Source organism: Diceros bicornis, chromosome 26, assembly GCF_020826845.1.
Source record: "Diceros bicornis minor isolate mBicDic1 chromosome 26, mDicBic1.mat.cur, whole genome shotgun sequence".
NCBI lineage: Eukaryota > Metazoa > Chordata > Mammalia > Perissodactyla > Rhinocerotidae > Diceros > Diceros bicornis.
Window position 1 is genome coordinate 35,822,999 of NC_080765.1, and position 24,488 is coordinate 35,847,486.

At 40.9% G+C, this 24,488-nt stretch overlaps 1 protein-coding gene across 3 annotated transcripts in view; it reads left to right on the forward strand.

Moving 5' to 3' along the window:
* Window positions 1-24,488, forward strand: part of PARN (poly(A)-specific ribonuclease) — a 156,693-nt gene that overhangs the window by 92,998 nt on the left and 39,207 nt on the right. For all 3 annotated transcript variants that reach the window (XM_058570015.1, XM_058570016.1, XM_058570017.1), the window contains one exon: window positions 20,546-20,735. In XM_058570015.1, coding sequence (XP_058425998.1) covers window positions 20,546-20,735 — 190 coding nt within the window. The remainder of the gene's footprint in view (window positions 1-20,545; window positions 20,736-24,488) is intronic.

Consider the following 24,488-nt stretch of genomic DNA (forward strand, 5'->3'; position numbering starts at 1 on the left):
CAGCCTAGATTAGGACTTTTAAGATTGAGCTATAGCCAAACACCAAGTTAATGAAATAAAATATTGAGACTATTCCTTCTCAAAAAAAGTTTATTTGGTGTTGGCTGGCATTGAATACAGTCCTTCTGAGTGTAATGTTTCAGCGTATTAATATGTGTAAATGTACTCATAACTCATAACCTCCTTCTCTAATTTTCAAAACTATGCTATACCATGGTCAGTTAAAAAGGGCTCTCTCCTAGTTATAACAGAGGCTAGCACTGTGGGAATATGAGCCTGTGTTTTTTGTGCTCAGCTTTCAGATCATCTAATCGGGTAACTATAATAACAAAAAATTTCACTATGTTCCAAGTCTAAGAATGCCAATTATTTTTGTCTTTTACTTTTAAAAAATATTTTTAAAAATAAAACAAGTACATGCTCATTACAGAAAATTGGGGAGAAACACACACACGCACACACAGCAATGGAATAAAGAAAGATAATCACCTACAAATAACCACAATCACATTCAGGTATAAATTCTTCCTGTATTTTGTCTCTGTTTTTAATGTGGATATAATCATGCTATAGATAGAACTTTAGACTTTGCTTTTTTTATTAATAGTTGTGAGAATTTTTCTCAAGTTATTTAAACTCTATGAAAACATTTTAACTGGCTGCATTAGTTAAATAAGCCATCAAGTTACTATACGATAAATTACTCAACAATATTCTTATTATAGAATTTTTAGGTTATTTTTTATTTTTAATGCTATAAATAACGCTCTCAAACCTCTTTGGGCACAAGAATTTTGTGTGAAAGAAGGAACTCCGAATGCAAATTTACAAGTCTTTGGAATTTTAGTTGGCCTCTGTCTATAACATAAGAGAGTCAGAGAATTGATTTAAAAAAAAGTTTAAAAATCATAATCTCATATATTGTCAGATTGCCCTGTATAAAGGTTATGTCAGTTTATAATCCATTCAGTGTTAGATATTTATCTTTTTAAAACCATTCTTATCAGCAGTTCTTTGATTACCAAGAGAGACTGTATTTTCTTTCTTTTCTTTTTTTTGCAGTTGAACTTCATGCATTTTATTTTGTTTTATTTTTGCTGTTTTCTCCAACTTTTTATTTTGAAAAATTTCAAACCTATAGATAAGTTTGCAACATTTTGTCCATTTTGCTTTATCTCCCCCTCACTCTGCACGTACATACACGTATGCATACATATATATATGCGTTCATAATATATATATACCTGAACATGTCTGTCCATATGTATAATTTTTTATTGTGGGAAATTTATGGTATTGATATGATTGAATGTTCAAGCCATAGTCAAATTTCCCCAAATGTCCCAATAATGTCTCTTTTAGTTTTTTATTTTTATTTTTTGATCCAAGATCCAGTTAAAATCTTGTATTGCATTTAGTCTTCGTAGCTCTTTAATCTCCTTTAATCTAGAACAGTTCCCCAGCCTGGTTTTGTTTTTCATAACATTGACATTTTTTGAAGAGTTCAGACCAGTTGTTTTGCAGTGTCCTTCAATTTTGGTTTGTCTGTCTCATGATAAGATTCAGATTAAGCATTTTTGGCAGGAGTGCCACAGAGGTGATGTGTTCTCAACATTTTACATTGAGAGGCACATGATGTCAGTTTGTTCCATTATTACTGATGTTGATTTGATGACTTAGTTAAATGGTGGCCTCAGATTTATCCATTGTAGTTTTCCCTTTTCGTAATTGATAAGTGCCCTATGAGTAATACTTGTGCAAGGATGTCATTCAAATTTTAGTGTGTGTGTTGTCAAAGCGGGCACTAGAATTATTTTGAAAAGTTTAATTGGTTCTTCTTATTTTATGAATTGTATGCCTTTCTTATTGATTGTAAATACATTTTTATTATAATTATTATTCATTTCTAATGTTTAGTAAGCCGTTAGTTATTAGATACTAGATACTATTCTGAAATCTTCATAACAGCTCTATGAAATGCAGGTACCATTTTCCCCCTTCATCTTGCAGAAGAAACTGAAGCTTACATTAATCCTGGGTTTTGTATTTTGCAAATATTTGTCCCAATTTGTTGTGTACTTCTTTTGTTTGTTTGTTTGTTTGTTTTGCTGAGGAAGATTAGCCCTGAGCTAACATCTGTTGCCAGTCTTCCTCTTTTTGCTTGAGGAAGATTTGCTCGGAGCTAACATCTGTGCCAATCTTCCTCTATTTCGTATGTGAGTTGCCACCACAGCATGGCCACCAACGAGTGGTGTAGGTCTGCACCCAGGAACCAAACTCGGGCTGCTGAAGCAGAGTGCACCGAACTTAACCACTAGGCTATGGGGCCAGACCCTGTTGTGTACTTCTTAATATAGTCTATTTTGCTCCACCCAAGCTTTACATTTTTCCATAGTAACAACTATCAATTTATTCTTTTATAGTTTCTACCTTTGGTGTGCTATTTAGAAGCATTAAGTATTTAATCCATTAGGAATGAGTTTTACTCAAATGCTCCCTCATCAGTAAGTAGGGTTGCCAGATTTTAGTTAGAATAAGTATGTCCCAAATAGTGTATGGAATATACTTATTCTAAAAAATTATTTGTTGCTTATCAGAAATGCAGCTGTAACTGGGCATCTTGTATTTGTATTTGGCAATCATATCAGTAAGACTTTCTCTGACTACTTTATTAAAATTGCAACTCCTAGCTTAGCACTCTGCTTTTCTTTTTCTCCATAGCACTATATATACACAGTGTATGTTACCTTTGTTTAGTGTCTGTATTCTACCACTGAAATGTAAACTCCATGAAGTCAGGCTTTTTTTAACTTTTAAATTGAAGTTTAACATACATACAGAAAAGTGCACGTATCAAAGTATACTGCTCAATGAATTATCTCAAAGTGAACACACCCGTATAACCACCATCCAGGAGGGCAAAGATTTTTATTCTAAATGTATTTTCAGTGCCTAAAATAGTACCTGATAGGTGATCAGCAAATATTTGTTGAATGAGTCAATGATGTAACCTGTGAGGTAGGCATTCAAGTTACTTTTGTCCAAATAACTAGCCAGAGAATTTATTGATTATTTATTGTTTGGTTATTTTCCCCTTGAAAAGCATAACTTTTAATGAATAGGAATAGCATAATTATTTAGCTATTCTCCTACTGTTGAACATTTAGGAGGCTTATTTGTGATTTTTTAAATATATGTGTATATATATATTTTTTGATCTTCAAACATCTTTGTGCATTAAAAGTTAGTCCTTATTTCAGAATTTTTTCATAGACTTGTTTCCTAAAAGAGGAATTACTAGGTCAAAAGATACAAGCATCTCTAAGCCCCTTCTCTTTTAGACAGAACATTCCCTGACAGTGAGTGGACGTGTCTGCTGAAGAAGGACATAGAAGGAGCTGATACCATGGCCCTGTGTTCCCTGCTTTGGAGAACAACTAGCACAGTAGATGGCCAGTGTGTGGTGGCTTCCTTGACATCATTCTCCTTGGTTGATAAGAGTGACTGAAATTCCTTGGGTTTGAATGCCAGTTCCTCTCCTTATACTAGCTGCAAGACTTTGGGCAAGTCATTCAACAGATTTCAGTGTTCTCTTCTCTACAGTGAGGGCAGCAGAACCTGGAGCATCAGCAGTGTGTGCTACGGGGGATGTCGTCTCAGGCAATGATGACTGCAGCTCTAGTACTGATGGCCCCTGCCGCTCGAAGCTTACCCAGTCCTGGTCCAGGCCATTTTGGTAGATGAGCTGATGCCAGGGGACCACTTCTCCTTGGCCAAGAAATGCTTGTCAAGTGAATGAGGGCCAAGATGTGAGCTTACAGGACAGGATTCCCACCTTCCCATTTGTGTCCACAGGTATGGGGGCTTAGTACCCCTTTCAGACAGATTTATTTGAACTGTGAGAGCATGCCCCCGTCAGCTTAGGCTGCCCTCGGCTCTCCTTGCTTATCCATGATACGTCCATTTCTGTCACCTCTGCTGGAAAAGTAGATAGGCCATTACCCTTTTCTGACACCACTCAGCTCTTTCCAGGATTGCTTCTAACCACAAGGAACTCCTGACAGCTCCGTGAGTGTCGCTTGTGAATCTAGAGTACAAATTATCCTGTGTCCACTACTCTATGTGGACACTGCATTCACCACTTTGCTGCCAAGACGAGGAGGGGGTTTCTTCTCCCTTCTGATGTTCTCACTCCCCCAGAAAAGAGAACTGGTCATTCGTTGGGCTAATATTTATTACTCAGGGCCTCTGTGAGAGGAGGTTATTCTTCAGGTTCCACTAAGTACCCCTAACACCAAAGGAGAAAGATAGGAATGCTTATGGGCGTTTGGGGAGGCAGGAGAGGCGGGGGGGGGGGGGGGGACGAGTTGGGATTGCTCTGCAGTCTCGTGTTTTATTTAAACCATTCTCGCAAACTTAAAAAATTCCACTCTATAATACATCCATTTTATTTTAATATTAAAATGTTTTAAATTACCAAATAAATATATTTAACTTTTCCTCCCTGATCTCGTAAAATCCATGCTCTGGGAAGTTAAACCATGGTTATTCAGTGGCTTGTAGTAATTGCAAGTACAGGGCTGTTCGGAAGCAGAGAGAAGCAGCTGTGTTAGATATTCTCTCCTGGAGAAATATCACTGGTGATATAAAATGACTAAAACACGTTCCTCGCCTTCAAAGAACTAGCTAGGGTACATGTGATCAGACGACAGGCACAAAGGCCTGGATTGTATTTTCACTAGGTCCCAGCTAGAGTTGCATCATAAAATTTTAAAACTTGTGTGAATTCAAATTTACTCATTTGGGAAAATTTTTTCCATAGTGAGACTGGTTTTGCTTGTCACTTCACTCATTGAAAGTATGTGTCCAGGAGAGCCGGAGATGAAATGGGAGCTATGGATCTGCTTTTCTCATGTGAATATCAGTTCTCACATTCCACCTGTAGTGAGTGTCCTGCTGATTTAGAAACCTTGTGCTCGCACGTGTGTGAACACATGTTCAATAACATGGTCCTCACGAGCAAGCCATCTTCTTCCTCTGGTGTGCAAGAGAAGAAACAGCAGTGTGCTCTGACACTGGGGGGAAAACAGCCATGTTGGATGCCAGCGTTGCGCCTCCAAAGGGAATTTTGAAGGGTAACTTTGACTAAACGCAGTTTTCACCGTTAGTCTCCCTGTCCCTCTCCCCCCCACACACGTCCGCCCTGTTGCAACTCCACATTGCTAGGTGCTTTCCCTGAAATGCACCATGGAAAGCACCTCCGCTCAGAGCAAAGAAAGCAGTTGCCCCAAGAGGTTACGTGGTAGTCCAGCGGTAGAACTGCCCCACTCGTTGCACTGTACCATCTGCTGATACAGTTTTATTAAAATCCTTTAACTCGTGAAGCAGTCAAACTTTTTGTTTTTAATAATCCAAACAGTTTTGTCCGAGCTTCCAGAGAAGCAAGCACAGGGTCTGCCTGTGCTCCTTTTGGCAGCGGCGGTGCGTTCTGGATGCACTCTGGCTTGAGTTGGAGAGAGAACATGTGCGACCGGCACGCGTTTTGCTCCTGGTCTGTGGCTTTCCGGCTACGTCCAGGTAGCTGCTTCCTACTGCATTCCTCCCAGAGCATGTCTGTGGCGAGAGAATGTGCTAGGGGAGGCGACCAGCTGTGAGCCAGGGAGAACGCATGATGCAGCATTCCAGCCAGCCCTCTGAGGATTCTCGTCGCTGCTGCTTTCATAAAATGTGGCATGTTGCCCGGCAATCTGAGAGTTGGTGGGGCTTTTTTCTACCTACTTTACCAAAAGCCCTCTCTCAGCCCTTGGCTGACCACCCAGGGTGGAGTAGAAGATAAACTCGGCTCTGGAAGCCAACTTTCTTCTTTCTTTTTCGAGCCTCTGCCTGCATTTTAACATTTGCTGTCTCTTCCATGCTCATTTCTGTATCACTTACAGGTAGAAGCTGGACAGTGTGACTCCCAAATCAAGTCCTGAGGGGCATCAGTTACTGAAAACACACTCTTTTTATATTAGTCAGAGCTACTTCATTTGTGATGCAGACCTGTGGACTCGTTCACTGAGTACGTTGTAGAGCAGCAGAGTCTGTAGCCCTGCACCTCCTTGCCGCCCATGTGGTTTTGACAGAAGGATCCAGTCGTAGCCATAGAAGCAGGCCTGGCTTGTTCTTTTCCCGTTGGTGAAGGCCTGTTACTGCTGCCCTAATCGGGCACAGGGCGTGGGGCGCTGTCTGAGCTGACTGGAAAAACGTGGTTTGTGGAGCTTTGCATCTGGGTCCCATGGAAGTTGCTATCAGATACTCATATTTTTCTTCATTAAAACCGCAGCATAATACTATGCAAAGGCAAGATAAGTAAATTCGTTTATTAAACAAACATACTTGAATTTGCATCCTTAAAATTGAGACTTATGTTAGAGGCATCAGATGTGGGACTTCAGAGTTAAAATTTAAGGATGGTAGTATTTTTCTAGGGAAAAATAAATGTAGAGAGTACTTTTTAAAATCTACGAATGCACCATTATCATCAAGCATTTTGTGTTCTGCTGTACAGATATATGACTTTCAAAAGTCGTTTTTCAGTTTCCTAATTTGTGTTGAGTATTTTTGACATTGTAGGGAACCCTTGGGTCATTGGGAATTTTAAAATATAATGTTATAAAATATTCCAAAATACCATAAAGTGTAGTAATATCACAACACTCACCATTGTATTAATCTTTTTATATAAATCTTTTTAAATATAAGGCTTGACTCTTTTTATCTAATCAGTTGATCTGGTATTGGATGTCCAAATATAAAAAGATCTACGTTAATTTTTCCTTGGGATGTGGAAACAAAATGAATATTTGGAACAACTTAGAGATATTAACACCTTGAGACCAGGAAAGCTGAACAATGCTATATCACTTTTTAAAAAAATCTTCCTTATTCTCCTCCTGGCAAAGAATTTCACAGGTTCTTTACAGGTGCAACAGTGGTGAAGAACTTGTTACTTCTCTGAATTTTGGGAGTTGCCATCTCCCGAAAGCACGTACCAAATGGGAACAGCTGCTCTAGCTGACTCTCATGCAGGCATGCTCTCCCTGCCCCTTCCTCCTCTGTCCCTGTCTTCCTCTCTCTCCTTTCTTTCCTTCTCCCACTCCCCTGTGTATCTGTGTATTTGACTCGAGAGAAATGTCACTGAACTTGCTTCACTGCTTTTGGCAGCTTGATGTGCTTGCGTCAAGCCTGAACGCTGCCTGTAGGTCTGACCACTGATGTTGACAGCAATGGCCTCCCGTAACAGGAGACAGATTTAACGGTAGAAGAAAATAAAGAGGAGGACTAGTCTTCCTAAAATCTTCAAGTCTGTAGGGAGGTGATTTGGTAATTTAAAAGGAGAAAAATAATACAAGTATAGAAGGAATGTGTTAACTGCCAAGATGGGATGGGACGTTAAAATCAATATAGATCTTATTCAGTTCTGTGCCACCCTTTCAGGATATTTGGTAATCCTTAGGGTTCTAGTGTGTGGTCTACAGACAGAACCCACCAGTGAAATAAATTAGTCATTGAGCACGTAGTCTTAGGAAAAGCAAAGAGTATAATTGATGTGGAAGATAAAACTAACTTCGTTTGTCATTCTTCGTCTATTTTCCCTTCGGAGAAGTGTGTGATTTTTTCTGTATACTTTTCTGAAGTCAGAGGTTGCCAGTTATAACACACATTTCATTGTCCCAAAGCAACTTGTAGTCTGAAGAACCCATTTCATTCCTTTTGTTATTAAATGATTCTCTCTCCACAAAGAGTAGTCACAGTGCCAGTGAGGGCTCTCTGTGAAGGCACAGAGGCGGCTGGCCTACGTGTTAAATGAGGTTGCGTTGGCACTTTTTCAAACCTTTTTGGCTGTGACAGATCATATGTGGAGTGTCCTGGAGACACTAGAGAAGCGAGTCAACGTTTGATGTTGGTACAGAATGTTCCCTGTCCAAGGATGGATTGCAGGGGTGGGGAGTAGGGCAGAGATGAAAAGTGGGACTAGGCAGAGCACTCCTGTTCCTGGGGTAGCATCATGGTACCATCATGAGAGGCTGAGTCGTTGCAGACAGGCAGCTGGCAAGGAGTGGTTAAAGGGAACCATAGACAGAGTTGTCCCATTTACAGTTGTCCATTTATATGGAATTTCTGTGACTCCTTTCTTAATTGGTTGGGAGAGGCTGCTTTTGGTGACTGATACCCTCCCTCCCAGGGGTAATGACTCACCTTGCAGGTGAGGTAGCTCAGCCCTGCCTGGCTGATAAGGGCCTGTCATTCTCATTCTGTCTCCAGGTCCCCTCTTTTCCTCCTGGTTAATGAATAAGCTGAGTCAGGAGGTGTAAGTAAAATCTTTTATCAAATGAAAACCACATCAAAACATCCAGAGAGACATTTAATGAAAGTCTAAATGTTGCAGCACAGCATCTCCCATATCTGGTTGGCTTATAAACAAACAGACTTTAAGCTTTTCAACTATTGAAACCTTTACAACGTAAAACGTGCTGCTCTGTCAGGCTTTTTGCAAACATGGTTGTGGGAAGTGGAGAAAAGATGTTGCTGCACTTATGCTTTATCACAATAGCACTAATATTGTGGCAGATTTAATGCTTCATAAACAGGTCAGCAAGCTGCCAAGGTTACATAGTGCAAAAGTATTGTCTGAGTGTATGTGGTGTACATTTATATTTGGTGCATATTGGTATCTGGCATCCAAACCATCCTTAGCAAGAGCTAGTCCAGATTAAAGAACCCTACTTAACTCTGACTATAGACCCAGTCACTACCTCCAGCCAGCAGTTCAGTTACACTCAGGCTATGGTCCGTGAATAGGTTGTGTCCTAAAAGTTCTTTTGTTGATTAACCTTTTAGAACACAAAGCACATTGTCATGTGGAAATGCCATTTTGAATGGTGGGTGTCATTGAGCTGTGGTGTGTTTCAAACTTCGGGTGGGGGCCATTAGTGGGTCAGGAAATCAATGCTGGTTGACACCAGTATAAAAAAAGAAGGAAGAAAGAAACAGAATAGAAAACATGAGAGTGGGTTGCATGTAGTAAAGGTAGGTATTGTTTGGTGATACTGTTGGAATTTAAAACTTATTGCACACCATATGCTACCATTACAGCATGAAAGCACTCATGTAGGGGAAGTTGTGTCAGCGATGGGTTAAGTGTGGCCATTTACCACCATCTAGCACTACGACATCAGGCAAGTGACTTAACCTCTCTGGGGCTCCGTTTTCTCATATTCAAAATAGGGCTGTTTTGTAGAGATAGGATTAGAGATGAAAGAGAATATGTTAAGATGAATATATTAGGATATTACAGAATATAGGATAACCTTAAGATTAGAGTGAATACAGCACCTGGGGCATAGTAATCTCTCTATAAACCAATGAGTACACATTTATGTGTACTCCTTTACGTTATGTGTATAAGCTGACCTTAAGGATCTTGTTATAAAATAGTATAACTAAATTGTGTGCTATTTAGTCTTCCCTAGAGTAGAATTCAGTGTTCTTGATGTTTAGAATCTGCCATTTCAGTTCTGTCATTTCTCATGATCTAGGCGACCTTTGATTTTACTTTAAGTTGTTCCTGTGTAGTTGAAACATCATTCTTAATTTTCTCCCATGAAGTGTGAAGAATGTTGTAAATTGCTTAGGTCTTCCAGCTGTCTGTCAAGTTCATCAAGACTGTTAAGTATGGAATTGCTTCCCAACTCTTATTTTAAATTGTGTTTTTCATCTTTTAAAAAAAGAAGAAGAAAGTATTCTCTCTCTCTTTTTTCAAGTAACTCTCACTTCTAAACTTGTTTGGAACTCCATCTGCTTCTGTTTGACTCCATCATAAAATTCCTTCTTCCCTTCTGCACATCACCGCCCCACCTTTTAAGGAGCTATGTCAGCACTTGTGAAAACTTCTTTTTGTTTGGCTTGGGTTTAGAGCAGCTGCTTTGCTGACAGCTTTGAGAGGTAGGTTAAAATAGTTGTCAAAAGCATGGCACCAAAGTCAGGGAGATCAGGATTCTAATCCAGCTCTGCCAATCAGTGATTTGGGCCCTCGGCAGGTTACTCAACCTCTCTCAGCCTCTATTGTCATGTCTGTAAAAATATAGTTACTGCTCACCTTGTCGGGTTGTTTTGAGGAAGAAAACATAACGGGCAGATTGGTAACACTTTGCAAGAAGGCCACTATCTGTGGCTGGGTCCTCATCATAACTAGTTCCATGGCCTTTTCTGCTTTTCCTGTCCTCCCGGTCTCCAACCCTGCTGCTCTCAGCAAGACCCACACCTCTATCCAGGAAACAGCCAACTTCCAGAGACAGCTTCCTACCCCCAGATTCACAGAGGTCTGCACCCACACCTCCCTTCTCTCAGAAGTGGATCCCACACATGTGCTCTGGGCCCCTCTCCTCTCTGGGGCCTCACACAATCCTTTATCCCTGTGTCCACCCAGTGACTTCTTCCTAACATGGTGAAAACCTGCTGAATTCCTTCCATCTTTTCAAAAGAACTCCCAAGGTCCCAACTCGCCTTTGCTGCTGCTGATTTCTTTCCTTTTACAAATCCAGGTGGTTTGCATGCATCACCCTTGCCTGAGTGAGTTCCTCTCTCTCTCATCTGGCTGTGCTCTCCACACACCACTGAACTTATTCTCACTAAGGTCCCCGGGGGCCTCTGGGCCATAACGCCACCAGACCCTCTCCTCTTCTTGCCTGGTTGTGAGCACACTGACCCATTCTTCCTTCTTGAATTTCACAGCACTGCACTTTCTAGGTTAGTCCTCCTCCTCTTCAGCCTATAGCCTCCCAGGCTCCCGTGCCTGCTCTTCCCGATCTGTGTGATGATTCAAGACTTCTTTTCTTACTCTGTGTCTTCGCCATTCTTATTCCTGTTCTTCCCCCTCAGTCACAGTGATCTTGTACAAACACACATCAGATCATGTCCTCCTCCTGACTGAAAACCTTGTGGTGGCTTCTGCTGCACTTAGCATGGCCAAAGGCCCTTTGTGGTGTCTGTCACTCTCGTCTCACCACAAGCTCCCTCTTTCCGTGTCGGCCGTGAAGGTCTTCTTTCCTTTCCCTCTTCGCTCAGAGATTGGTTGCTTCATGTTCCTGCTGCCTAGAACACAGTTTCCCACCGCCAGTGTTTTTACTCTCCCAACCTTCAAGTCTCAGGAAAGACTCGAATGTCTTTTCCTTAGAGAAACCGACCCTGTGTCTTAGGCTTGATCAGCTCCCCGCTGGAAACTCCGGAGTGCTGCTTCTTTGCTAACCCTCAGCACACGTGTGGAGCTCTGTACACTGTCTCTCTCCCGGTGAATACAAGGGCTGTGTCTCTGATTCACCATCTGAGCCCCACTTGCCTAGTGTTAGAAGATGGTTTGTTTGTTCATGAATGAATGGATAGATGAATAAATGAACAAATGAGAATTTAATACATGAGTGTCTATTCATAAACAAATGGATGGATGAATAAATGAACAAGTGAGAACTAAATACATTTGTTTGTAAAGCAGTTAGCATAGTTCTTGATATATGGTAAGTACTCAATAAATGGTAGCTTTATTTATTTTTAATAGACTTTTCAGCTAGTAACCATGAAAAGAAAAAGAAAAAAATACACCACCAGGCTGGTTAATGGAAGCAGTGTTCCTTAGTGACATCATTCATTAAATGCTAAGGCAGTTGGCATAGACCATGGGAACTTAGAACTTAAATAGCAGCCTCTTCCCCTCACAGTCAACCTTTTAATAATCTTATATTTATTGTCTCTTCTCCTTCCTTCCTGCCCCTCCTCGTGGTAAATCATCATTTCTCACCTAGATTCTTGCCTACTTGCTGTTCTCCTACTAGTCTGTTCCTTTCCTTTCTGCCTCTTCTAGATCATGGGCTTCTTCGGAGCAGGGAATGTCTCTTCTCTCCTGCCACACCCCAGTGCCCAACCCAGCATAGGGCCAGTGTTTGCTGAATGAATGAATGAGGTGAATGTTTCAAAACCAGACTGTGGTGTTGTCAGAAGAGTTAGTGAAAATTAATTGACCAATTTTGGTCTCAGTATAATTTTGAAAAATTATAGTTTAGACTTTTTGATTTTATACTTGTCGAGTATGGTTGATATATTGATTTTTATATTTATCTTCCTATATTTTCCATTTTACTTCAACATTTTTGCATGGGAAAGATTTTGCTAGATTGCATCGAAATTCTAAATGATAGCGGTGTTCCATGAGCTATTGCAGACTCAGGTATGTCAGGCCACCCTCACTTCTAGTACACGGAGGTGTGATGAGTTACAGCTCGCTGAGTCTGTATCACTGCACAATGTCTTATGTTGGCTTAGGCACAGTTCTTTTTGTCTGAACTATGTTTTGTGATTTAACAGCAGTAGCCTCATTAATTAGGCATAGTTAATTAATTATGTCCCAGGTCCTGTGCTAAAAGCTTTGCATACTAACTCTTCCCTCTTCCTAACAGCCTTATAAGGTAAGGTATATATGCCCATTTTATGGATCAAGAAACAGAAGCCCGGGGATGCAGGTGACTTGCCTCAAGCAAGTTAAGATTTGGGCAGGATTTGAACCCAGGCCTCTGTGGCCTCAAAACCAGTGGTTTTCCCACTTGACTTTGTTGCTTCCTTCTGCCTAGGTTTTAAGTAAGTGTCACCATATCTACATGTCACCCTTTGTCCAATTTGTAAAGAGAGTTTTCTTCTCCGCTTTCTTGGCCTTAATTAGGGAACTGTGAGGTGACATGAGGTGTGGGACGGTGATCAAAATGAGTGCCTGTCTTTCTTTAATTGAGCAGAGAGATCATGGAGTCGAGGGCATGACTTGTAGGTAGCAGAACCTCGCCCTGCTCTGCCACTTCCTCGCTGGGTACCAGTTGAGTTTTCTCTTAGCCTTATTGATAAGCAGGGGTAAAGATGCCTTCCTTCACAGTGATAAGGAACCGGTGAGGAAGGACATGTGGAAGGGGTTTGTAAATGCTCAGCTGCTCTGGCTGTCATACTCCACGTTTCACATCTTTGTGAGCGTGGTCACCTGAGCCTGCTTCCTTTTCTTTAATTCATTTCCTTTACTGCTGCCTCCCATGTGCCAGGTGCTGTGATGGGGACCTTGGGAAAACAGACATGAATGAATCAAGGCCCCCTCTGCCTCTCACTGCAGTATTTCCATCTTTCCCCTTTACGGGGCTTGGAGATCTTTCACATGTCTTAGTTTTCACTCTTTCAGCCTCAGTACTTAAAAGTACCCGCTGTATGAAGGAAGAAGAAGGGACAAGGAATCACGAGCCCTGGGTCCTCACCGTGTGCCTGAGGCAAGGCAGTCGGCCTCGCAGTCTGTCCCTGGCGCTGCGTTTCTTTCCCAGCGTTGCTGTGAGGCTCAGGTGTGGCGGTTTGCGAGGATTGTTACTTCCCAGGGGAACCTGCTCTTCAGAGTCAGAGCCAGCTTCTCGTTTCTAATCCAGGGCTTTTTGTCCACTAGATCAGGCTTGAAGATGGAATTTTTAACTGAAAATTTTGTGAATATGTATCCTGGTTCTGGCTTTCTTCTCTTACGTAGAAACAGGCTGCCAGCAGATATAAAAGCTGTGTTTCTTCCTTCCTTTCCTTCCTTAATGTTAGAGTAAATTCCTGCAAAAGTACCATGGTAGGAATGAGGCACTACAAAGATGAATAAGGTATGGTCCCTTCCCTCAAAGAGTGTCTGGCCCTGTCGGGTGAATGTGGGAAGAGGGTAAGAGTTGAGATGAGAGAGCCAGGCAGAGCTCGATGATTATTGAGGGCCCCGTGTGGTACACTGGCAGGTTTGGGCTTTATCTTGAAGACTCTGAAGGGTTTTATAGGAGAGGATGGATCATGTCAGTAGGGAAAGTACGGACTGGAGAGGGTAAAACAGAGGGCTCTCATTTTCTGGGCTGGCTTGCCCACTTTTTCCTATTTGGGCACACTGGAAATAGCTATATTTCAGCATGCTTCTGTTAGCTCACCGATTCCTGCATACACTTTGGAATCTGCCTAGTCCCTTGGATGGGTTGCCAGGAAATACATCTAAGATCATTTTTTTGAACACAGGAAAGTGTTCATAGTGACCATTAGGGTTGAGTGGTTTTTTTTTGCGTGTGTGTGAAGAAGATTGGCCCTGAGCTAACACCCATGCCCATCTTCCTCTATTTTGTACGTAGCATGCCGCCACAGCATGGCCTGATGAGCAATGCGCAGGTCCGCGCCTGGGATCCAAACCGGCAAACCCCGGGCCGCCGAAGCAGAGCATGTGAACATAACCACTACGCCTGCCCCATTTTTTTTTTTTCCAGGTGAGGAAGATCAGCCCTGAGCTAGCATCCTTTGCCAATCTTCCTCTTTTTGATGAGGAAGATTAGCCCTGAGCTAACATCCATGCCCATCTTCCTCTATTTTGTGTATGAGATGCTGCCATAGCATGGCTTGATGAGTGGTGGGTAGGTCCGTGCCTGGGATTTGAACCTGTGAACCCCAGGCCACCGGGCTAGCCCCGAGTGTTTTGTTTTTAACTTCTTTCTTTAAAAATTTTAAAGTTTGCTCTCTAGTAGGATCCAAGATAAAACCCTCCATTCTCCACCTGGTAAAAGTAGAGAAGTGGTTACTCTGTTGAAAACCCAAACCTGATCAAAATTATATGGAATGTGAGAAAACTTTTGTATCCAATATGTTTATATTTAAGTAAACAAGCAAACACAGAGCCTCATTTGGGGTCATCCTGGTTTGGCGTGAAAACCCAGAATGAGAGCACAGGAGTGCAGGGCCCCACGCTGGCCACTGTGGAGGAATAAGGAGAGGCCATCTGACAGGGCGTCCAAAGTCGGTACCAGTGATTAAAGCACACCCTGCTGTACGAGGAGTAGGGTTTGGGCCTGCAAAGCTGGCAGAGGCCACTGGGCACATGTCACTTCTGGTGGTGGGTTAACATACCAGGTTATCACGCAAAGATTCCTTCTGCTATTTACACAAAACTGGTGTGTGGCGAGATGGGCAGACTCTGATTCTCTTGCAGACAGATGTATTTGCCTGTGTTAACTCTCAATGACACCATCTGGGACCCTTCCAAGGCACGTGGTGTCATGAAAAGAATGTTGGCTTTGGTTTGTATCCCAGCCCAAACACTTGTAATCTTTGGGACCTTGGACTGGTCACTTCTGAGCTTCAGTTTCCTTATCTGTGAAGTCAGGATAATGCTTACAGGATTTTCCGTACCTGGCAGAGTAAGTGTCCAATAAATATTTCTTTCTTGTAACCATTGGGTTAATAAGAATATAGGTAATTCTCTTAGAAATTGAGAAATGGATGTTGGCTGAGGATAGCCATTGTAAAAAACACAGGACTAATGGTGTGTAACTGCTTCAGCAGTGTCCCAGTGCTCCCCCCACCCCCCGCCCCACCCCCACCCCCCACAGTTGCTGGAATCAACTCATTCCAGCAGCCTGACAACCAGGCTGCACAAACCTCCTTAGCTTCCTGAGGAAGGTGTAAGAGGTCTGGCATCTCAGCAGCTCTGCTCGTGCGCACCGCAGGGAGCACTCGGGGCACCCCCCGATCACCAAAGACAACGAGTAACTTTTACCTGGTCATACAGAGACCTTCTAACCTGGACAGCCTGTTTTGGAAATAGCCCTTAGTAGTTGCACAGGGAAACAACAGAAAACCTAAACCGTTTGTTTAAAATGTAACGAACATTTGTGAATCCACCACTCAGCCGAAGAACTAAGATATTGCTAATAAATGACATCTCTCTGTTGTTCCTCCCCTCGCCCATCCTCCTGATTCCCTGCCAGCGGCAGCCACTCTCCTGAAAATTGTCCTAATCAATTTTCTTCCTTTTTTTTGTTCTCTCTCTCCCTCCCCACCCATCTTTCCGCCTCCCTCTCCCTCTCCAAATCTACAAAATACCATCTTGTGCTCATAATTTGCTTTTGCCTGAGGTTGAGCAACTCTTTATATAATTATTGGCATTATAGGCTTTCTTTTCTGTGAAATGACTATGCATACTTTTCACGTCTTGTGCCCATTTTTCTGTTGGGTGTTTTCTTGCTGATTTGTAGGCATTTTTATGTGTTCTGGTGCTAATCCTCCTTCAGTTACATGTGTTACAAATATCTTCTCCCAGTTTGTAACTTGTCTTCACTCTCTTTAGAGGGTCTTCTGAGGAACAAAAATTTTTATATTAATGTAGCCAAACTTATTGATCGTTTTTTTATTCTTAACATTTTTTGTATCTTCATAAATTCTTTCCTACTTCAAGCTCAGAAAGATATTCACTTATATTTTCTTTTCAAGTTTTAAAAGTTTGCTTTTGACATTTAAGTTCATCCATCTGGAGTTGATTTTTCGGCATGGTGTAAGAATCCAATTTCATTTTTTTCCTATGGATAAACAATTTTTCCAACTTTTCCTTTTCCACACTGTCTGTCATGCTGTCTCTGTTGAAAATCAAAGTTTCACAGATGCATACGTCTGTATTTCTAGGTTCTTCTATACCGTTGGTCATTTTGTTTATCTCTGCACTATTACTACACTGTCTTTAATTACTTGAGCTTATAATAAGTTTTTTTAGCTAGCAAGGCAAGTCCTCCTTCCTTATTCTTCAGAAATGGGCTGTTGTTGGCCCATTTGTTCTTCCATTTAAATTTTGGAATCAACTTTTCAAATACCACAGGATAATTGAGGTATAATTTATATATAGTAAAATTACCCTCTTTGTTGTACAGTTCTGTGCTTCAACAAACACACACAGTCATGTAACCACCACTCCAATCAAGATATAGGACAGTTCCTTCACCCCCCAAATTCCCTCATCCCCTTTGTAGTTGACCACCTCCCCTGGTCCCTGTCTACCACTGCTCTGTTTTCTGTTGAGATTTGTTTTTAATTTCATTTAAAATTTTTTCAATGTTTTGTTAAAATGTTGGCTTTTTTTTTTTTTTACTGGAGTTGCATTAAATCTATAGATCAATTTAGGAAGGAATCTACATCTTATGTTAACTCTTCTTGTCCATAAACATAATGTATCTAAACTTAGTTGGAGAGACTTTGCTTGACAGTAATGGAAAGTTCTAAATTTTTAGGAAAAAATCTAAGAATTTTAAATACTTTTTTTAAAACTCTTAGTAAAGGAAGTATTTTATAATTATCGATCTAAACAGACACATAAATACACGCAAATATATGGCAGATGTGTGGCAGTATTTCATTTTTTAAAGAACCACGTCTTGGTTGCAGACCAGCTTTGTTGCTTACCTGCGAGACTGAGCAAGCTGCTGGGCTTCCCTGGTGCTCAGTCTCTTGACCTGGGTGCCGACTGGAACATCCCTTCCCCCTGGGGTTCTTGCGAAGAGTAAGTGCCACCATGTGTGCAGAGTGTCAAGAGACAGCGGCCCCGGCACAATGAAGCCGGGAGTGGACGAGACTGTTCCGTGAGAGGAACTGCTCTCACTTACCTCCAAGGAAACAGGGAGGGCTCTCTGTGTATTTGGTTCCCCCAGTGGCTTTAACAAAGTGGCACGACCGAAAGCTGGCCTTGAATCATTTCCCTGACAAATTTGGAGAAGGTTAGCGTTACCAAGCAGCCTGCTGCTTCTGACAGGGGAGCTGGACTCGCTGGAGGACGCGGCTGACAGCCGATTCATCTTGCTGATTCAGCCATTAGAGGGGTGGCTGTGAGCCAGAGCTTGGCTTCCAGATTAAAGGCCAGGAGCTGCAAAGCTGCTGGGACTCGAAGGCATGCTGGTAAATTATTGCCGTGTGAAGGCCAACAGTGAAAAGTGGGTTGTTATTTTCCCCTTTTAAGTGATCCTAATTCCAAACGTGCTCAGATGAATTCCCCGACCGTAGTTAGGGAGTTGTTTGTAACATTTGTCCATGGGCTGAGAGCTAAATTATCAGAAACAATCAGATACTGTTAAATAGATCATCTTGGCTCCTTTATGACCCTATCATCACCTTTGCTTTCATGGGGACTGTTGACTTAAGCCTGCTCTCACTTGGCAGTCCAAATTAAATTCGGGAGAGGGAGTGTTGCAGGTGTCATCCCTTTTGGGCACATTTGCAAAATAAATCTGCTGAATTAAGGAATGAAATTTAAAGAGGAATTTCCAGGAGATGCTCATTTGCCAACCATCAGTACAGAATAATGGTGGTAGAAGGTGTGGGTTCTCGTTTTGTATCGCATTGGTAGATTAACCTGTTTTAGTAGGTGGTCTCAAGCTTATAGGGACATCAGCTCTGTACATAAAGCTCATCATACATAAAGCTTGCATGTGACAGGGTGAGCATAAGAGGGTGGAAATTGTGTATTGTTTTACCAAATACCTAGCATAGTCTCTGGGACAGACACTCAGTGAGCAATTACTGGATGGTAGCACAGATGGATGATGTTTGTTGAATGTATAAATTGTTGAGTGGTTAGATAAATGAGGGGAAAAAGTCAGGAATGTGGCCCATTGAAAGCAGAAAAAGGAACTGTCTTGAGGGTAAGGTTTTAAAGAAAGGATCCTATTTCTGTGGTTCTCTGACATGAGTGACTTTGGTCAACAGCACATCTCCAGCACTGGGTGTTTGCTCGGTTTATGTCCCCGTGAGTGAGTCAGAATATGCTGTTTTGAGTTTACATTTCAGTAACTTACTCTACTTCTTTGGGAGACTTTGTATAATATGCAAGTTCTTTAAGACTCTGAGGATTTTTTCCCTCTTTAACTCTAGAGTGAATATTTGAAAAATACAGCAAACTTCGTAGTAAAAATTTGTGTTTCTTCAAGAAGTAGAGTTTTTTTTCTTGTTTTCCTTTTTGTTGTTGTTTTGTTTTGCTCTTTTTTTTTTGTGAGGAGGACTAGCCCTGAGCTAACATCCGATGTCAATCCTCCCCTTTTTTCTTGAGGAAGATTGGCCCTGAGCTAACATCCGTGCCCATCTTCCTCCACTTTATATGGGACGCCGCCACAGCATGACCCAACAAGCGGTGCGTCAGTGCGCGCCCGGGATCCGAACCTGCGAACCCCGGGCAGGCGAAGCGGAGCGCACGAGCTTAACCGTTTGTGCCATTGGGCCGGCCCCTTGTTTTGCTCTTTAGATGGCTAAACATTTAGGGCATGACATTCTGTAAACCACTGTTGTGCAGAGAAGTTTTCGTCAAATCTGGTCCTCTTAGAGTGAATATTACAAGTGTCAGGTGTCGGATATGTGGAGCATCTGCCTCTCATCCGACTGTCTTTCCCTCTGATTTAAGGTCCCTAATAAACTAGAGTCCCTTGACAGTTCTGAGGTGCTCAAAGACTGCATGCTCATCACCACTTGCTGCCTTCTGCCATGCATTCATTCACGTAATATTTATTGAGAACTACTCTGTACCAAAACTTTGCTAGGAGTGGGTGTACAGATTCTGTTTCAGACGTCGTGGAGCTGTTGCAGCTACCCAGGTATCAAGTCTGCCCCTAAGAGCCCCTACCAGTGTGGCCGGACTATCTCACTGCCACTGTGGGTAATAACTGTTGGCAGTGATAGTGGGCTAGGAGAATATCCGCTCAAACTGCGTAAGCCAGAACCAACAAATGGGTACCCATCCACCAGCAGACTTTCCATGGGTCCTCACTCCGACACTACCAGCATGTTCCATCCCACCAGCCTCCAAGAAGGAGACAGCAAGGGATTACAGCAGAGCTGACTGGGCCTTAGTCAAGCATTAACACCAAGGAGGGAATAGGCTCCAGCTTTCAAGTACTCCTGCCAGTCAGAGGCACATTACAGAGCATTAGCAGTCTTTAAAAGTGAGAGAAGAGGCGTGTCTCAAGTATTATAGGGATGTCTTGAATTTGCAGGATCCATAGAGGGGTACAGGGCAGCAAGGAGTGCCCGGGCCTTAGGGTCAGAGTAACCTGACCCTGGGTTTTGCATCCCAGCACTGCTCCACTCACTCGTAGTGTGGCCTGCAGTAAATCATCTGACGTCTCTGCCCCTGCTTTCTCATCAGAAAAAACAGTTCCTCCCTCGCAAGTGTATCGTGAAGATTAGAACCATGTATGTAAAACACTGGGCACAGACATATGGTAGATCTTCAGTATTTGACACAATGATCACTACCACTGTCAGTATAGCTTTTATTGTCATTTTTAGTTTTAATAAAATAAGTGAGAGTTTACAGTTTTCTCTTGGTGGTTTTGTTTTTTCAATTTCTTACTCTGAAAATGAATAATTTTTGAGGAGTAATGTGACCTGCAAATGCTTTGAAAATTAATATTTTACTTACATAGTTACGGTTCTTTACAGTTTACGGAGCACTTTCACACTGTAAGGGAGGTTGGGGAGCAGTGCCTCTCTCTTTCTCCAGATGAGAAAACTCAGACTTGGAGAATCTATAGAATGTTCCCAAGGCCACCTGGCTTCTACGTGGCAGGGCCAAAGTGGGAGCTCAGACCTGAACCCAGGGTCCTGACTACCTCAGTGACGTCTCTGGGGCTAGGCCAGACTCTTGTTTACAAGGTCTTTTTTCTTTTCCTTGTAGCTGTCAATACCAGCAAATATGCAGAAAGCTATCGGATCCAGACCTATGCTGAGTATGTGGGAAAAAAGCATGAGGAGAAGCAGATCAAGAGAAAGTGGACAGAAGATAGTTGGAAGGAGGTTGAGAGAAAGCGGTTAAACACGCAGTGCGTATCCTATGCTCTGCATAACCACTATCACCACACCAATAGGTAAGAATTCTCGGTTGTCTATTTGAAAGGGCAGAGTCCTTCTAGCAATAGCTTTTCTTGTTGCCTCTTACAGGATTGTAAGTAATAAATCTGACTTTTGGGAAAGAATTTTTTCTAACTTTTCATATAATAGCAAAAGTTGCTACCACCTTGATTTCTTCTGTGCTTTTTAGACCACAGCTATTTCAGTTAACACTCACAAAACGCTCTTGAGGCAGACAGGACACCTCTTCTTCCCATTTTAAGCGTGAGGAAATGGAGACTCTATGGCTTGCCCACCAGTTCAGAGAGAGCACCAGGTTCAGAGCGGAACTCTTCTGTGTGTGATCCCTTCCTCTTCTCAGTATGCCACGGGGCCTCTGCCTGGGCTTCTGAATTCCTTTCAGAGCCCATGTGGGGATCCGAACCACCTGCCTGCTATAGAAAGAGAACTTGATGCATACTTCCTTTAATTACCCAGAATCCTACTTTCAGAAGATAAATACTAGTAACATTTTGGTATCTTTGTGACACTAACATAGGTATAGAAAACAGGAGAAGGAAGGTTCATTATAGAAAATTATAAAGTTTAGAAAAGTGTGAATTAACAGAGGAAAAAATAGCCATAATCCCACTACCCAGAAGGAATCACTTTTAATATTTTGGATTGCCTTCCACACTTTTTAAATGGTTTTTTAGAGATTTTAAAAATTGAGGTATAATGGACATACAATAAAATGTACAGATATAAAATGTTTAGTTCAACGAGTTTTCACAGTGTACACCCGTGTAACCACCACCCAAAGCAAGATACTGAACATTTCTATCCCAGAAGTTTCCTTGTGCCCCTTTTCAAGCACCCCAAGCCCCTACTGCCCTAAGCAACCATTTCTAATTTCTATCACTATAGATTAATTTTATTATGCTTGGAATTTATAAAAAATGGAATCATATTTACATAATCGTATTGTGTTTAGTTTCTTTTGCTTAACATGTTTTTGAAATTCATCATTGGTATTGTGCGTATCAGTTGTTTTTTTTTTTTCTAGAAAGATTAGCCCTGAGCTAACATCTGTTGCCAATCCTCCTCTTTTTAGCTGAGGAAGATTGGCCCTGGGCTAGCATCTGTCCCCATCTTCCTCTACTTTATATGGGACACCGCCACAGTATGGCTTGATAAACAGTGCATAGGTCCACACCCAGGATCCAAGCCTGTGAACCTTGGGCCCTCCACACTTTTTAAATGCACTCAAACTTAACCACTACACCACCGGGCTGGCCTAGGAGTTTGTTATTTTTTATCGCTCAGTAGTATTCTATTGTGTGAATATACAACATTTACCTGTTCTCGTGTTGGTGGACATTTTGGTTGTTACCAGTTTGAGACCATTATAAATAATGCTGCTGTGAGCATTTCTGTAAAAACAATTTTGTGGGTGTATGTTTTCATTTCTCTTGAGTAAATACCCAAGACTAGAATTGTTGGCTCTTAGGATAGGTGTATGTTAAACTTTATAAAAACAAACAGTTCTCCAAACTGAATGTACCATTTTATACTCCACTAGTATTATATGACAGTTCCGGTTGCTCTGCGTCCTCGTCAGAATTTACTGCTGTCAAATCTTTTTATTTTAGCCAGTGTAGAGGATATAAGATGGTATTGCATTGTGGTTTTAGTTTGCCTTTCTGTGGTGACTAATGATGTTGACCACTTTTTTGTGTGCTTATTGGCCATTCGGATGTCTTCTTTTTGAGGTGGATATTTAAGTCTCTTGCCCATTTTCTATTTGGGTTGTTTGTCTTTTACTGTTGATTTGTAGGGGTTCTTTTATGTATTCTGGGTACACATCCTTTGTCAGATATATGTGCTGCAAATATATTTTTTCAAGACTTGGTTTGCCTATTCATTTTATTAGTGATGTCTTTTGATGAACAGATATTTTTAATTTTGATGAAGTCCTGTTTATGAATTTTTTCTTTTATGATTAGTGGGTTTTATGCCTGTCCAAAAAATCTTTGCATATCCCAAGACTGCGGTGATTTTCATATATGTTTTCTTCTAGAAGGTTTATAGTTTTAGCTTTTACATTAAGTCATGGTCCATTTCAAGTTAATTTTGTATAAGGAATGAGGTAGGAGTCATGATTTATTTTTTTCTGTATGGATATCCTGTTGTTCTAGCGACATTTGTTTAAGAGACTTTTCCTTCCTCATTAGATTGACTTGGCACTTTTGTCAAAAATAAATTGACCATGTACATGTAGGTCTATTTCTGAACTCTTCTGTTCCACTCATTTTTATGTCTATTCTATGCCGATACCAATTTTCTTATTTCTATGACTAAAGGAAGTCTTAAAATCAGGTAGCATAAACCTTCCAACATTGTTTTTCTTTTTCTAATTGTTTTGGCTATTCAAGTTCCTTTGTATTCCAAATAAATTTTAGAATCATCTTATCTTTTTCTTCACCAGGCCTTCTTTGTAGTTTTTACTGTACAGGTCTTATATGTCTTACGTTAATTTTCTTTCTGAATATTTTATATTGTTGATGCTGTTGTAAATAGAATTGTTTCTTAAAACAATTCATTCATTTTCAGATTGTTTGCTTCTTCTATGTAGACATATAATTAATTGTTGTATCTTGACCTTGTATACTGCAACCTTTTAAAATTGGCTTGTTCTGATAGGTTTTTTTTTTAATGTTCCACAAAGTTTTTTATGTACACAATCTTGTTGGCATGCTATTAACAACAACAGTTTTATTTCTTTTCCAATCTTTATGTCTTTTGTTTCTTTTTCTTGACTTAACTGCACTGACTAGCACTTCTGGTATATTGTTAAATAGAAGTGGGGAGAGTGGCTATCCTTGCCTTGTTTCCAGTATTAGAGAGGGGAAGTTCAGTGTTTCCCCATGAAGTATGATTCTTAGATTATCTATGCAAGTCCTTTTTTAGGTTGAGGTTCCCTTCAGGAGTCCTTTCAGGCTCCCTTCCATTTCAAGTTGCTAAGAGTTTGTATCAAAATAGATGTTGAATATTTTCAGATGCTCTTTCTGTATCTTTTTAAATTGTCATGTGGTTTTCATCCTTTATTTTGTTAATATTTTGAATGACACTGATTGGTTTTTGAGTGCTTAATCAGATTTGCATTCCTGGGAGAAATCCCACTTGGTCATGATGTATTATCCTTTTTACGTGTTGCTGGATTTGATTTGCTAATATTTTGTTAAATGTTTTTGTGTCTTTGCTCATGAGGAATATTAAAATGTAATTTTCTTTTATATCTTTGTCAAGTTTTGGCATCAGCATATGCTGACCTCATAAAACTAGTTAGGAAATTCCTCTTCTGTTATTTTCTGACGGTGTGTATGGTATTTTTTCTTAAATTTCTGAGCATAAAGTTTTTTTGTGGAATGGTTTTTGATTATGAACTCAATTTCTTTAATAGATCTGAGACTATTTAGATTTTCTGTTTCTTCTTGTATCACTTTTAATAATCTGTGTTTTTTAAGGAATATTCCATTTCCTTTAAGTTTTCAAATTCATTAGCATAAAATTATTAGCTCTAAATATTCCATTATAATTTTAATATCTGTAGGATCTTTAATTGTTTCCCTTTAAAATTTCCTGATATTGGTAATTTGTATTTCCTCTGCTTTTTCCTTGCTGGATATTTATCAGTTAATTCTTTCAAAGAACTAACTTTTAACTTTATTGGTTTTTCTCTATTCTTTTTTCATTTATCTATACTCTTGTTCCTACTTACTTTTTTCTGC